This window comes from Somniosus microcephalus, chromosome 12, assembly GCF_052327205.1.
Source record: "Somniosus microcephalus isolate GS21.2 chromosome 12, FLI_Smic_1.0, whole genome shotgun sequence".
In the NCBI taxonomy this organism is placed as follows: Eukaryota; Metazoa; Chordata; class Chondrichthyes; order Squaliformes; family Somniosidae; genus Somniosus; species Somniosus microcephalus.
In genome coordinates, this window is record NC_140998.1 from 120,758,675 (window position 1) to 120,773,081 (window position 14,407).

Below are 14,407 nucleotides of genomic sequence, written 5' to 3' on the forward strand. Positions count from 1 at the left end.
TTTTTATGCTTCTGTCCGGAATTCTATAGAATGGCTTGACGTGAAGTAGTTCATTGTGGCAGAGCCACCAAGGGGACTCTGATCTTATGTACATAATTATCTTTAACTAATTGTTAGCTACAGAATGAATCTATCTCTGTTCGTATTATTGCATGTACTGTTTATTAGTATTAAACATCGTTTGTTTAATAGACTGACTCGCTCTCAGTCCTTTAGTTACGAATCTAGCCGTTCTTACAGTGGTGACTCCGAATTTTCGTGGACAATTTTCGCGAAAGAAGCGTAACGAAACATGGAAGCACACGCCGTGGCTTTGAAGCTCCCACAGTTTTGGGAACAACATGCTGCCTCCTGGTTCGTCCAAGCAGAAGCACAATTCGAACTCCGTGACATCGCCGCGGATCAGACCCGCTACCTCCACGTGGTCTCCGCACTCGACGGCCGCACGGATCATCAGCCTGCTCGAAAAACCCCCAGAGGCCAGCAAGTATGATGCTCTTAAAGCGCGGTTAATACAGGTCTTCGGACTCATGAAGGCAGAGCGGGCCCGCCGGCTGCTCGCTATGCCCGGCCTGGGCGATTCCAAGCCATCTGAGTTAATGAGCCAGATGCTCACGCTCCTGGGCTCCGAACCCCAATGCTTCCTTTTTCGGGAGTTATTCCGGAGTCAACTCCCTGAACAGGTTCAAGCCGCTCTCGCTAGATCGGACACCGCGGATTGCGCAGCACTGGCTGCAGAGGCAGACACGGTTTATGCGGTCACGCAGCAATACTGCTCCGCCACGAGACAGCCCTCCTCCGCGGACGCCGCCCCGACGTCTCCATCCCCCGGCTTGTGTTTTTACCACGCCCATTTCGGCGCGAAAGCCTGAAGCTGCCGCCCTCCTTGCAGTTTCGCGCCTAAAAAGAAAAAACAGCAACTCCGGCAGCAGCCCCAGAAAAGGAGGATCGAGTTTAAGGTACGGATGGCGATTGGGAATTCCGGGCAGCTCCTCTACATTACTGTGGTGATTATTCTTGTTTTATAAGAAGCATTGTAATTGGTTGCCTGTTTTCCTGCCTTGAGATATATGCTGTAAACTTATTGGTTAGTTGATTCCATGTGACCTGTGGTGGCCATCTTAAATTCAGTTTTCTACAATTTGGTTGAGACTGGGTGCTCAACGTGTACTTGCTGGTTTTTTAAGGTTAATAAAGCCTAGCTTTTGAAAGGCAATCTACTCTTTATTTCAATGTATTAACCTTTTGCTATAATGGAACGATATCTTCGACCGGAACGATTTAATGCTGACCCTAATTCTGCAGGAGTGGATGATCAATGGAAACATTGGTATCGTACATTTAAAAACTTTTTGGGTGTGTTGGATCAGCAATCTCTAAATAAGTTGGATATACTAATCAACTACATTGCTCCGGATGTGTATAAGTATATTTTGGACTGTGAAACTTATGAATTGGCTATTGCTACGTTGGAAAACATTTTTGTTAAACCCAAAAATGAGGTATTTGCACGTCACCTTTTATCTGCCCGTAGGCAGCAGGCGGGAGAATCCTTGGATGCTTATTTACAAGCACTCCGGCGCCTTGGTGCTAACTGTAATTATAAGTCCGTGTCTGCAGAAGAACATAGGGAAGAGTCGGTACGGGATGCATTTATTAATGGATTACTGTCTAGATCAATTCGTCAGCGGTTATTAGAAAATAAGATCTTGGATCTTAAGAGTGCTTTTGAGCAAGCCTCTACATTGGATTTGGCTCAGAGAAGTTCGGATTCTTATGCTCTTTTTGATCGGCCTGCGACCGTGGTTTCGGCAGTTCCGGATGAAAGGGAGTTACGTGGATTTAATAGGAGTGGTTTACCAGATTCCGAAACAGTTTTTACTTCGGCAGCTGTTGCCTCTAGGATTCAGAAGTGTTATTTTTGCGGGAACGCCCGGCACCCCCGTCTGAAATGCCCTGCCCGGGAGGCTGTGTGTAGTAAATGCGGCAAGGGAGGTCATTACGCACGTGTTTGCAAATCGGTTGCCTCCTCTGCGACCAGTCAGCCTCTAGATAGGGCGTTTATTGCATCAGTTTCTGCCGCCTTTTCCCATGGCCTAAACAAAGCTATAGTTATGGCCCAAGTTAATGGGTTAGAAGTGAAGGCCCTTATAGATACGGGCAGTACTGAGCGCTTTATAAGTCTTCAGTTTGTGAGGGAGAAGCGTTTGAAAATTTCGCCTGTTTCCTATCAGGTGTGTATGGCTCAGACGACTCTCACCTCACAAGTAGCTGGTTGTTGCCTTGTGAAATTAATTCTCCTAGGTAATACGTATACTGATATACGCCTATCCGTTCTGCCTAATCTCTGTGCGGACATTTTGATTGGTCAATTACATGAGTCCCTCAGTCTTTCTTTCGGAGGAACCAAGCCACCTTTGTCTATTAGTGGATTAACTTCTTTATTCATTTCTCCATTATCACTTTTTTCCAATTTGATGCCGGACTGTAAGCCAATTGCTACCAAGTCAAGAAGGTATAGCAGTCAGGATAAAGAATTTATTAATTCTGAAGTTCAACGTCTTTTATCGGAAGGAATCATTGAACCTAGTTTTTCGCCCTGGCGGGCACAGGTAGTTGTCACCACTAATGAGAGACATAAGAAGCGAATGGTGATAGACTACTCTCAAACTATTAACAGGTATACTCAATTAGATGCATATCCCCTGCCTAAGATTGATGAGCTTATCAATAAAGTATCTCAATATAAGGTTTTTAGCACTATTGACCTAAAGAGTGCTTATCATCAGATTCCTATCGCTAAGAGGGACAAACCATATACGGCCTTTGAAGCTGGCGGAAAGCTGTACCAGTTTTGCCGAGTACCATTCGGTGTTACTAACGGTGTCGCCTGTTTTCAACGGGCAATGGATGCTTTTATAAGTGATAACTCTCTCTCTGACAACTTCACATATTTAGATGACATCACGGTGTGTGACAAATCAAGGGTGGAGCACGATTTTAATCTAGAAAGATTCCTTCAAGTTGCGGAAAAAGTTGGCTTAACTTTCAATAAAGAGAAGTGTATCTTTTCGACCACCGAGGTAAATTTACTGGGGTATATTATCTCGGGAAACAAGATTAAACCAGATCCAGAACGGCTGCGACCACTGATTTGAGTTACCTTGCCCTACTAATTCTAAGGCCTTGCAACGAGTTGTTGGACTGTTTTCTTATTATTCTAATTGGATTGCAAACTTCTCGCAGAAGATCCGGCCCCTTATTCGGGTTACGACATACCCTCTATCATGGGAGGCCAGGACGTGTTTTGATAATCTTAAAAAGGATATCCTTGGAGCAGTTGTGCATTCTATTGATGAGCAGGTTCCCTTTGTGATTGAGACGGACGCTTCCGATTTTGCAATTGGGGTTACCCTGAACCAAAATGGAAGACCTGTGGCCTTTTTCTCACGTACTCTGAGCAATAGTGAGCAGAGACATTCATCAATAGAGAAAGAGGCGTACGCAATAGTAGAAGCACTGCGTAAATGGAGACATTATTTATCTGGGCGACATTTTACGTTAGTAACTGACCAAAAATCTGTGTCCTTCATGTTTGATGTCAAACATTTTGGAAAGATTAAGAATGATAAAATAATGAGGTGGAGGATCGAGTTGGCATGCTACCATTTCGATATAGTCTATCGTCCGGGGAAGGATAATGTTGCCGCTGATGCGCTGTCGAGGGCTTATTGTTCTGTGCTTCACGGAGATACGCTTATTAATCTTCATAATGCTTTGTGCCATCCTGGTGTTACGAGGATGATACACTTCGTACGCAGTAAGAATTTGCCCTTTTCAGTTGAAGACGTTAAGCGGATGACTTTGTCATGCTCTGTCTGCGCCCGGTGTAAACCGAATTTCTTTAAGCCTCAACGAGCTCATCTTATAAAGGCTACTTCTCCCTTTGAACGCCTGAGTGTTGATTTTAAGGGGCCTCTTCCTTCAACGACTCAGAATCGATATATATTTACTGTTGTGGATGAGTTTTCAAGGTTCCCTTTTGCTTTTCCTTGTGCAGATGTATCAGCTGCTACAGTTATTAAATGTCTGACTCAACTTTTTGTCATCTTTGGGATGCCTGCGTATATCCATTCGGATCAGGGAAGTTCTTTTATGTCTTCCCAGTTGAAGGAATACCTCCAGAGTCGGGGAATTTCTACTAGCAGAACTACCCCGTATAATCCCCAGGGTAATGGACAGTGCGAACGATACAATGGGGTGATCTGGAAGGCAGTTATGTTGGCTTTGACATCCCGGAACCTTAAGAATACACAGTGGGAAATGGTATTGCCTGATGCCCTGCATTCCATTAGATCATTGCTTTCAACGGCTACTAATGTGACCCCCCATGAAAGGCTCTTCAACTATCCGCGGAGATCCACTACGGGATATTCGGTACCTTCATGGCTTACTATGCAGGGACCTGTGCTGCTCCGACGCCATGTTAGACTGTCAAAGTATGATCCTTTAGTGGAGGAGGTGGAGCTATTGGAGGCAAATTCCCAATATGCTCACATTCGATTCCAAGATGGGAAAGAAAGTACGGTTTCAGTTAAAGACTTGGCTCCTTGTGGTGGCCAGCCCTCTCCTGAGGACATTAACAATAGCCATAATTCAGATAATGTTGATGTCGTCACAGATACTACGAACATTTCCAATCCTATTGCAGACACTTACAATTCTCTTAGTCTGCCCCCGATGGATGTTCATGACCCTCCCAGTCTACCTTCTAATGGGACTTCCAATCCGGAAACCGTTGATAATCGGGATATTGATAGCCTCCCTGCAGAAGATATTTCTGTGTCTCCTGGTGTGGGAGGGCAAGGAACTCCACCAAGGCTAAGAAGGTCGACACGAACAAGATATCCGGTCGACCGATTTAAAAATGGACTTTTAAAATAATTAATAATTTAATAGTAAAATTTTAAAATTGTTGAAGGCATTATACATGTATTGCTCTAGTCATAAATAACTAATTGTAAACTGTAAAGGCTACCTAGGTTGAAGTATATTTTAAAAGGAGAGGTGAATGTGGTGATTATTCTTGTTTTATAAGAAGCATTGTAATTGGTTGCCTGTTTTCCTGCCTTGAGATATATGCTGTAAACTTACTGGTTAGTTGATTCCATGTGACCTGTGGTGGCCATCTTAAATTCAGTTTTCTACAGTTTGGTTGAGACTGGGTGCTCAACATTTACTTGCTGGTTTTTTAAGATTAATAAAGCCTAGCTTTTGAAAGGCAATCTACTCTTTATTTCAATTACCGATTCCCTTTCGGGCCGGCGCTTTTTATGCGACACCGGGGCACAGTGCAGCATCCTTCCCGCCTCAGCACTTGACATCCAGTCTGGGAGGCACGGTCCTGGCCTCGAGGCGGCTAATGGCGGGGCCATTCGTACCTTTGGCAAACGGCAGGTCCGGGTGTGCTTCGACGAACAACGGTTTCTGTGGGAATTTATCACAGCCAAAGTTTCACAAGCCATCCTCGGCGCGGATTTCTTATGCGCCAACAGCCTCTTGGTAGACGTCCGAAACTGTCGACTGGTCAACGCGACTACCTTCCATTCCATTCTGTGCTTCCGCAGTTCCGCACCAGCCCATACTGTCTCCTGCGTGTTACCCTCGCCAGACGAATTCACCCACCTACTAAGTGAATTCCCGGAGCTGACCAAGCCCACTTTCTCCGCCTCGGCAGCTAAGCATGGTGTCCAACACCACATTACTACGACCGGCTCCCCAGTGTACGCACGAGCTCGGCGACTGGAACCTGGTAAGCTCGCGGCAGCAAAGGCCGAGTTTGCCATGATGGAGCGGCTGGGGATTATTCGCTGGTCGAATAGTCCCTGGTCCTCACCCCTACATATCGTTCCAAAGCCCGGCGGCGGATGGCGGCCATGTGTGGACTACCGTCGACTGAATGATGCAACGACGCCCAATTGGTACCCGATCCCGCACATTCAAGACTTTTCCGCCCATTTGGTGGGAAACTCAATCTTCTCCAAGGTCGACCTCGTCCGGGGCTACCATCAGGTCCCCGTACACCAGCAGGACATCCAAAAAACTGCGGTTATTACTCCCTTTGGACTGTTCGAGTTCCTCAGAATGCCTTTTGGGCTCAAGAACGCCGCGCAGGCCTTTCAACGACTCATGGACTCGGTCCTGCGGGATCTTCAGTTTTTATTTGTCTATCTGGACGATATCCTGATAGCCAGCTCCACCAAAGCGGAGCACGTCGACCATCTCCGCACCTTTTTTCGGCGCCTCAGCCAGCATTGCCTCATAATCAACCCGGCCAAATGCCAGTTCGGCCTACATCAGATTGACTTCTTGGGCCACCGCATTACCCAGGAGGGTGCAATCCCGCTGCAGTCAAAGGCCAAAGCAATTTCGGCATTCCTGAAGCCACAGTCCACCAAAGCCCTCCAAGAATTCCTGGGCATGGTGAACTTCTATCACCGCTTTGTGCCGAAGGCAGCATAACTCATGCAGCCCCTCTACGAGGCCCTCAAAGGCAAGATGGGAAAGGATGCAATAACCTGGACGGCGGCAATGGACGACGCTTTTGACAACACAAAAACCGCTCTAGCCAGTGCAACTATGTTGGTGCACCCTCTGCCAGGAGCCACCATCGCCTTCGCCACGGATGCTTCCGACTATGCCATAGGCACCGTGCAAGCACAGTGGGTCAACAGGTCGTGGCAGCCACTGGCGTTCTTCAGCCGCCAACTCCGGCGCAACGAACGCAAATATAGTACTTTCGACCGTGAGTTGCTGGCACTGTTCCTGGCCATTCGCCATTTTCGTTTCCTGTTGGAGGGACGTCCCTTCACCGCATTTGTAGATCACAAACCACTGACTTTTGCAATGGCCAAGACCGCCGAACCGTGGTCGGCCCGACAGCAGAGACAGCTAACTTACATTTCGGAATTCACGACCGACCTCCAGCATGTAGCTGGCAAGGACAATTTGGTAGCCGATTGCCTTTCTCGCGTGCCTGTACGGGCAGTCCAGTTAGGCATCGATTATGCCCTCATGGCCAGCGACCAAGCATCGGACCCTGAAACGCAGTCGTATCGCGCTGATACCTCTAGCCTCCAACTGGCCGATGTGCAATTCCACGCTGCAGGCACCTCGTTGCTCTGCGATGTCTCCATGGGGGACCCTCGCCCGATCGTTCCAGCTGCCTGGCGCCGCCAAGTCTTCGCTGCCATCCATGGGCTTTTGCACCCGGGTGTGAAAGCATCCCAAAAATTACTGTCGGCTAAATTCGTCTGGAGATGAATGCGTAAGGATATCCGCGACTGGGCTAACACCTGCGTCGTCTGTCAGAAGTCTACGGTGCAGGGCCCCATTGGCCATGTTCGCTGTACCAGAACGGTGCTTCGACCACGTCAACGTGGATCTCGTCGGACCGCTGCCACCGTCCCAGGGTTTCACACACATTCTAACCATGGTCGATCGTACTACCAGATGGCCCGAGGCAGTACCTTTGGCGTCTACTACGTCTGCCGATGTAGCCAGAGCGTTCCTCTCCTCGTGGGTCGCACGTTCCGGCGGATATTTCTTCAGACCGCTCCATGTGGGAATTCAGGGACACTGCCCCTGGTGACTACGTGTGCAGGAAATGCATCCATCTGCAGCTACTAGCAGACCGCATTGAGGAGCTGGAGCTGCGGGTGGATGGGTTGTGGAGCATTCACGATGCTGAGAAGTTCGTGGATAGCACGTTTAGTGAGTTGGTCACACCGCAGGGAAGGGCTGCACAGGAAGAAAGGAAAGGGGTGACCATCAGGCGGAGCAATAGAAGTAGGCAGGTAGTGCAGAAAACCCCTGTGACCATTCCCCTCTCAAACAAGTATACCGCTTTGGATACTGTTGAGGGGGATGACTCACCAGGGGAAGGCAGCAGCAGCCAGCTTCCTGGCACTGGGGGTGCTCCTGCTGCCCAGGAAGGGAGGGAAAAGAGTGGGAGAGCAATAGTGGTAGGGGATTCTATAGTAAGGGGAACAGATAGGCGTTTCTGTGGCCGTAGACGTGAATCCAGGATGGTTTGTTGCCTCCCTGGTGCCAGGGTCAAGGATGTCACTGAGCGGCTGCAGGGCATTCTGGAGGGGGAGGGTGAACAGCCAGAGGTCGTGGTCCACATTGGTACCAACGACATAGGTAAAAAGAGGGATGAGGTCTTGCAGCAAGAATTTAGGGAGCTAGGGGCAAGATTAAGGAGCAGGACCTCAAAGGTTGTAATCTCTGGATTACTCCCGGTGCCACGTGCTAGTGAGTATAGGAATGGGAGGATAGAACAGATGAATGCGTGGCTAAAGGGATGGTGCAGGAGGGAGGGCTTTAGTTTCCTGGATCACTGGGTCTGCTTCTGGGACAGGTGGGACTTGTACAAGTCGGACGGTTTACACCTGAACCAGAGGGGAACCAATATCCTTGCGGGGAGGTTTGCTAGCACTGCTGGGGGGGGTTTAAACTAACTCGGCAGGGGGATGGGATACAGAGTGGAGCTATAGTAGGGGGTGATGTACAGCCAAATACGGAGAAAAGAACAAGTCAGCAGGGAAGGCAGAGCAAAGATGTGAAGGCAAAAGGGAATATGTCAGGGCTGGAAGGCATTTATTGTAATGCAAGGAGTCTTGCAAATAAGGTGGATGAACTGAAGTTGTTGTTGAACACATGGGAGTACGATATTGTTGCTATCACGGAGACATGGTTGAGGGAGGGTCAGGACTGGCAGCTGAATATTCCGGGATATAGAATCTTCAGGCGAGACAGAGGGGGGTGTAAAAGGGGAGGGGGTGTTCCAATATTAATTAAGGAGTCTATTACTGCTGTAAGGAGGGATGATATATTAGCGGGTTCCTCTAATGAGGCCATATGGGTAGAACTTAAAAACAAAAAGGGGTCAAGCACTTTGCTGGGAGTGTACTATAGGCCCCCAAACAGTCAGGGGGAGATAGAGGAACAGATATGTAGGCAGATCTCAGAAAAGTGTGAAAATAATAGTGGGGGATTTCAACTTCCCCAATATAAATTGGGATAGTCAGAGTGTGAAAGGCTTAGAGGGTGCAGAATTCTTAAAGTGCATTCAGGAGAGCTTTTTGAGCCAACATGTAGAAAGTCCTACAAGAGAGGGGGCAGTACTGGACCTAATTCTAGGGAATGTAGCCGGGCGGGTGGTGGAAGTGTCTGTAGGAGAGCATTTTGGCGATAGTGACCATAATTCGGTGAGATTTAAGGTGGTCATGGAAAAAGACAGCCCGGAAATAAGGGTTCTAAATTGGGGGAAGGCCGATTTTAATAAGATAAGACAGGATCTGGCCAAAGTGGACTGGGAGCAGCTACTTATAGGAAAATCCACATCAAAACAGTGGGAGGCTTTCAGAAGGGAAATAGAGAGAGTACAACACCAACATATTCCTGTAAAGGTCAAGGGTGGGACCAACAAGCAAAGGGAACCTTGGATGACAAGGGATATACAAAAATGCATTAGGAAAAAAAGGGGGGCTTTTGGCAGTTACAAAAGACAAAAGACGGAGGAAGCCCTGGAGGAGTATAAAAGGTGCAGGGGCATACTTAAAAAGGAAATTAGGAGGGCGAGGAGGGGCCATGAAGTAACACTGGCGAGCAAAATAAAGGAAAATCCTAAGATGTTTTATAAGTATATTAAGGGCAAGAGGATAACCAGGGAAAGGGTAGGGCCCATTAGGGACCAAAGTGGCAAGCTGTGTGTAGAGCCAGATGAAGTAGGTGGGGTTTTAAATGAATTTTTTGCCTCTGTGTTCACTATGGAGAAAGACGATGTAGACATAGAAGTCAGGCAAGGGGACTGTGACATACTTGAACATATTAGCATCGAGAGGGAGGAGGTACTAGCGGTTTTAGCAGGCCAAAAAGTGGATAAATCCCCAGGCCCGGACGAGATGTATCCCAGGCTGTTGTGTGAGGCAAAGGAGGAGATTGCAGGGGCTCTGACACAAATTTTCAGAACCTCTCTGACCACAGGGGATGTACCAGAGGACTGGAGAACAGCTAACGTAGTACCATTATTCAAGAAGGGTAGCTGGGATAAACCAGGGAATTACAGGCCAGTGAGCCTAACATCTGTGGTAGGGAAATTATTGGAAAAATTCTGAGGGACAAAATTAGTCTCCACTTGGAGAGGCAAGGATTAATCGGGGATAGTCAGCATAGCTTTGTCAAGGGTAAATCATGTCTGACCAATCTGATTGAATTTTTCGAGGGGGTGACTAGGTGTGTGGATGAGAGAAATGCTGTGGATGTGGTTTACATGGACTTCAGTAAAGCTTTTGACAAAGTCCCGCATAGGAGACTGGTCAAGAAGGTAAGAGCCCATGGGATCCAGGGGGCCTTGGCGCGTTGGATCCTAAACTGGCTTGAGTGGCAGGAGGCAGAGGGTGATGGTCGAAGGTTGCTTTTGTGACTGGAAGCCTGTGTCCAGTGGGGTACCTCAGGGATCGGTGCTGGGTCCCTTGCTGTTTGTGATCTACATTAATGATTTGGATGAGAATGTAAAGGGTATGATCAGTAAGTTCGCGGATGACACGAAAATTGGTGGGGTGGTAAATTGCGAGGAGGAAAGCCTCAGGCTACAGGACGATATTAACGGGTTGGTCAGATGGGCGGAAAAGTGGCAAATGGAATTTAACCCGGAAAAGTGCGAGGTGATGCATTTTGGACGGACAAATAAGGCAAGGGAATACACAATGAGTGGTAGGACCCTAGGAAGTACAGAGGGACCTTGGTGTACATGTACATAGATCCCTGAAGGCAGCGGAACAGGTAGATAAGGTGGTTAAAAAGGCATATGGGATACTTGCCTTCATTAGCAGAGGCATAGAATATAAGAGCAGGGAGGTTATGATGGAGCTGTACAAAACGCTGGTGAGGCCACAGCTGGAGTACTGTGTGCAGTTCTGGTCGCCTCACTATAGGAAGGATGTGATTGCTTTGGAGAGGGTGCAGAGAAGACTCACCAGGATGTTACCTGGGATGGAGCGCCTCAGCTATGAAGAGAGGCTGGACAGGCTGGGGTTGTTTTCCTTGGAGCAAAGGAGGCTGAGGGGGGACCTGATTGAGGTGTACAAAATGATGTGGGGCATAGATAGGGTAGATAAAGAGGAACTTTTCCCCTTAGTAGGGGGGTCAATAACAAGGGGGCATAGATTCAGGGTAAGGGGCAGGAGATTTAGGGGGGATTTGAGGAGGAACTTTTTCACCCAGAGGGTGGTTGGAATCTGGAACTCACTGCCTGAAAGGGTGGTAGAGGCAGGAACCCTCACAACATTCAAGAAGCATTTGGATGGGCACTTGAAATGCCATTGCATACAAGGCTATGGACCAAATGCTGGAAAATGGGATTAGACTGGACAGGGATTGATGGACGGCGCAGACACGATGGGCCGAAGGGCCTCTTTCTGCGCTGTAAAACTCTATGACTCTATGACTCCACAATTCTCGTCCGAGCTCTGGAACGCTGTGGCCCAGGGTCTTGGCACCAAACTCCACCGCACTACGGCCTATCACCCACAGGCAAACGGTTTGTGCAAACGTTTCCACCGATCATTAAAGGCATCGCTGAGAGCCAGCCTCTAAGGCGCCGGCTGGGTGGATAAGCTTCCATGGGTCATGTTGGGGCTGCGCACGGCACCCAAAGAGGACCTGCAATTGTCTGCCGCAGAGCTCGTGTACGGTCAGCCGCTCCGCGTACCGGGAGATTTCCTGCCGCTTCCCACCGCGCCATGGTCTGCGGCCGACCAACTCAGCAACCACCGGGAAATGGCCAAGGCTTTCGCGCCCATTCCGACTTCGCATCACGGCCTGCCATCTTCACACGTTCCAGCGGAGCTAAAAAATGCTGAATTCGTATTCATTCGGCATGGTGCCCATAGGGATCCGCTCAAGGCTCCCTACACAGGACCTTTCCGCGTAATAGAGCCCGGCGACAAGAGTTTCTCGGTTGACATCGGTGGTAAACCAGACCACATCTCCATTGATCGTCTCAAACTGGCGCATCTGGACATCGACCGGCCAGTAGAGACTGCACAGCCGCCACGCCGTGGCCGCCCTCCGGCTGCATCCGCACCAGTCCGAAAGCTCCCATCCGCCAGCCCGCCCGCTGTTCAACAACGTTCACTCCGAGAATACAGGAGTCATTCTGACAGGCTTGTCAGACCTCCTAGTCGATTGACTTTTACTGTTAAAGACAATTCTGGGGGGCGCATGTGGCAGAGCCACCAAGGGGACTCTGATCTTATGTACATAATTATCTTTAACTAATTGTTAGCTACAGAATGAATCTATCTCTGTTCATATTATCGCATGTACATAGCGCGGTCCCTTTAAGACTGAGACCCAACGCGATGACGTCATCACATTGATCACGTGATCCTCCAGCGGCGGGAAAACGTGATGTCCGACCAGGGAGTGGCTCTAGTCAGTCCTCGTGGAGCTAGCAACCAGTACAGAACTGTTATCCAGCTTTCCATTGTTTTAGTGTTAAACTCTGTTTATTAGTATTAAACATCGTTTGTTTAATAGACTGACTCGATCTCAGTCCTTTAGTTAGGAATCTAGCCGTTCCTGCATCATAACATTTGAAGTCTATGCTTTGATCAGTATGCATTTATTTAAAATCAGCCTACTTTTCGATTTTAATCAGAATACACATACTGCTTTCTGAAAAAGGGTGAAAAGGGTTTCTCAGTTGAAGAATCTCTGCTCAATTTGAAGCCAAGTTAAATAGGATACTTAGACTTGATCTGAAATGAAGCAATCTTGGAATGCTTTTATTCGACACTTTTGCAATCGTCTTCACTTTTTTTTTTGCCTACATAACAACTTCAGTCTGAAAGTAATCCATTGGCTGTAAATCGGTTTGGCAATCCCTACGATACGATTAAGGTGCTATCTAAATGAAATTCTTTCTTGCGTTAGAAAAGTGTAGTTTTATTTCTTTTGAAATTTTTTTTACTTTATCCTTATCTTATTAAAATAAGTATCTTGAGCATGTGAATTTTGACAGAAAAGTATTTGAATGCAATACTAATGCATTGGTTTGACCGTTTCAAAATCTTGTGAAATCTGTCAGGTAATATTGTATCTTGCATCATGAAAGTAGCCCTGCACACTGTCAAATTACAACTATTAAAGATTGATTGATACTACTAAGTTAGTAAATCTGTAGCAGAGTTGTGCACATCTGATTCCTCCTCCCCGCCCCCCCCCCCCCCCTTAAATAAAATAAAGAATTTGCTGAACTTTTGAGAATTGGAGCTTATGAAAGCCTACATTCTTCATGTCTGTCGGATATGGAAACCAATTTTGCAAATAACATGATATGCATTGCACTGGCAGTTTTATTATTTGTTAGTTGGCAGTTTAGGTCACTAGTGGAATATTTAGTTTTGCTCTTTAGAAATTGAAGAGACATTTTGAAATGCACAGAAATTGAAAAATGGATTAATCTTCACAGGCGATCTCTCAGACACAATATAGCTTTGGAATTGTTACCCAGTGGTTTTCTCAGCCAGAATTCTACACCATCATCAGATGGGGTCAAGAAGGATGATGGTATGAATAGAGCCTTCAACTCTCCTTTATAGAAAGTATGCTTCGGCACTTCGCACCTGTTGTAAAGCCTTGCTTTTCATTAAAAGAGAAAGTAAATGTAGGGGAGAATACTGCAATATGAACAACTAATAGTGTGTGTTATTCAAACCACTGATTTGTAGGATTCTGGCCTCTTGTGCATCCTCAGTTTGCTTCGCCCCACCATTGGTGACCGTGCCTTCAGCTGCCTTAACCCAAAGCTCTGCAATTCCCTCCCTAAACCTCCCCGCCTCTCTGTCCTTTCTCTTCCTTTTAAGACGCACCTTAACACCTACCTCTTTGACCAAGCTTTTGTCCTAATATCTCCTTACGTGGCTCGGTGTCAAATTTTGTCTGATAACGTTCCTTTGAAGCGCCTTGGAACGTTTTACTACGTTAAAGCTATATAAATGCAAGTTCTTAATTTGTTCAACTTCTATCTACAAATAGAAATGTCCCTGACACCTTTAGGGAAAGTCACTTGTAACACTATCTTAAAAAAGCATTCAAGTGTTTACTGATCTGATTCAACTTTGTTGCATTGTGGCCTTATAATTGGAGACAAACTATCAATTTTTCCTAGCTCTTTCTCTTTTCTTCCCCCCCCCCCCCCCCCCCCCGCCCCATTATAGACCACAGGTGTGCCTTGTTTTCTGCTCCGTGTAAAGTTTCAATGCTATTGCTACTCTGAGAAAATGCACCTTATGCCCTACGGACTGAAGAAATTTTAGAACTGCAAAGATTTGAGTTG

The 14,407-nt window shown here is 47.2% G+C and overlaps 1 protein-coding gene across 3 annotated transcripts in view; it reads left to right on the forward strand.

The window, feature by feature from the left end:
• The window catches only part of arhgap11a (Rho GTPase activating protein 11A), an 86,609-nt gene that overhangs the window by 50,798 nt on the left and 21,404 nt on the right, over positions 1 to 14,407 (forward strand). For 2 of the 3 annotated variants that reach the window (XM_086003479.1, XM_086003482.1), the window contains one exon: positions 13,541 to 13,638. The exons of the other annotated variant lie outside the window; for it this stretch is intronic. In XM_086003479.1, the coding sequence (XP_085859605.1) occupies positions 13,541 to 13,638 (98 nt within the window). The remainder of the gene's footprint in view (positions 1 to 13,540; positions 13,639 to 14,407) is intronic. 3 annotated transcript variants of the gene reach the window in all.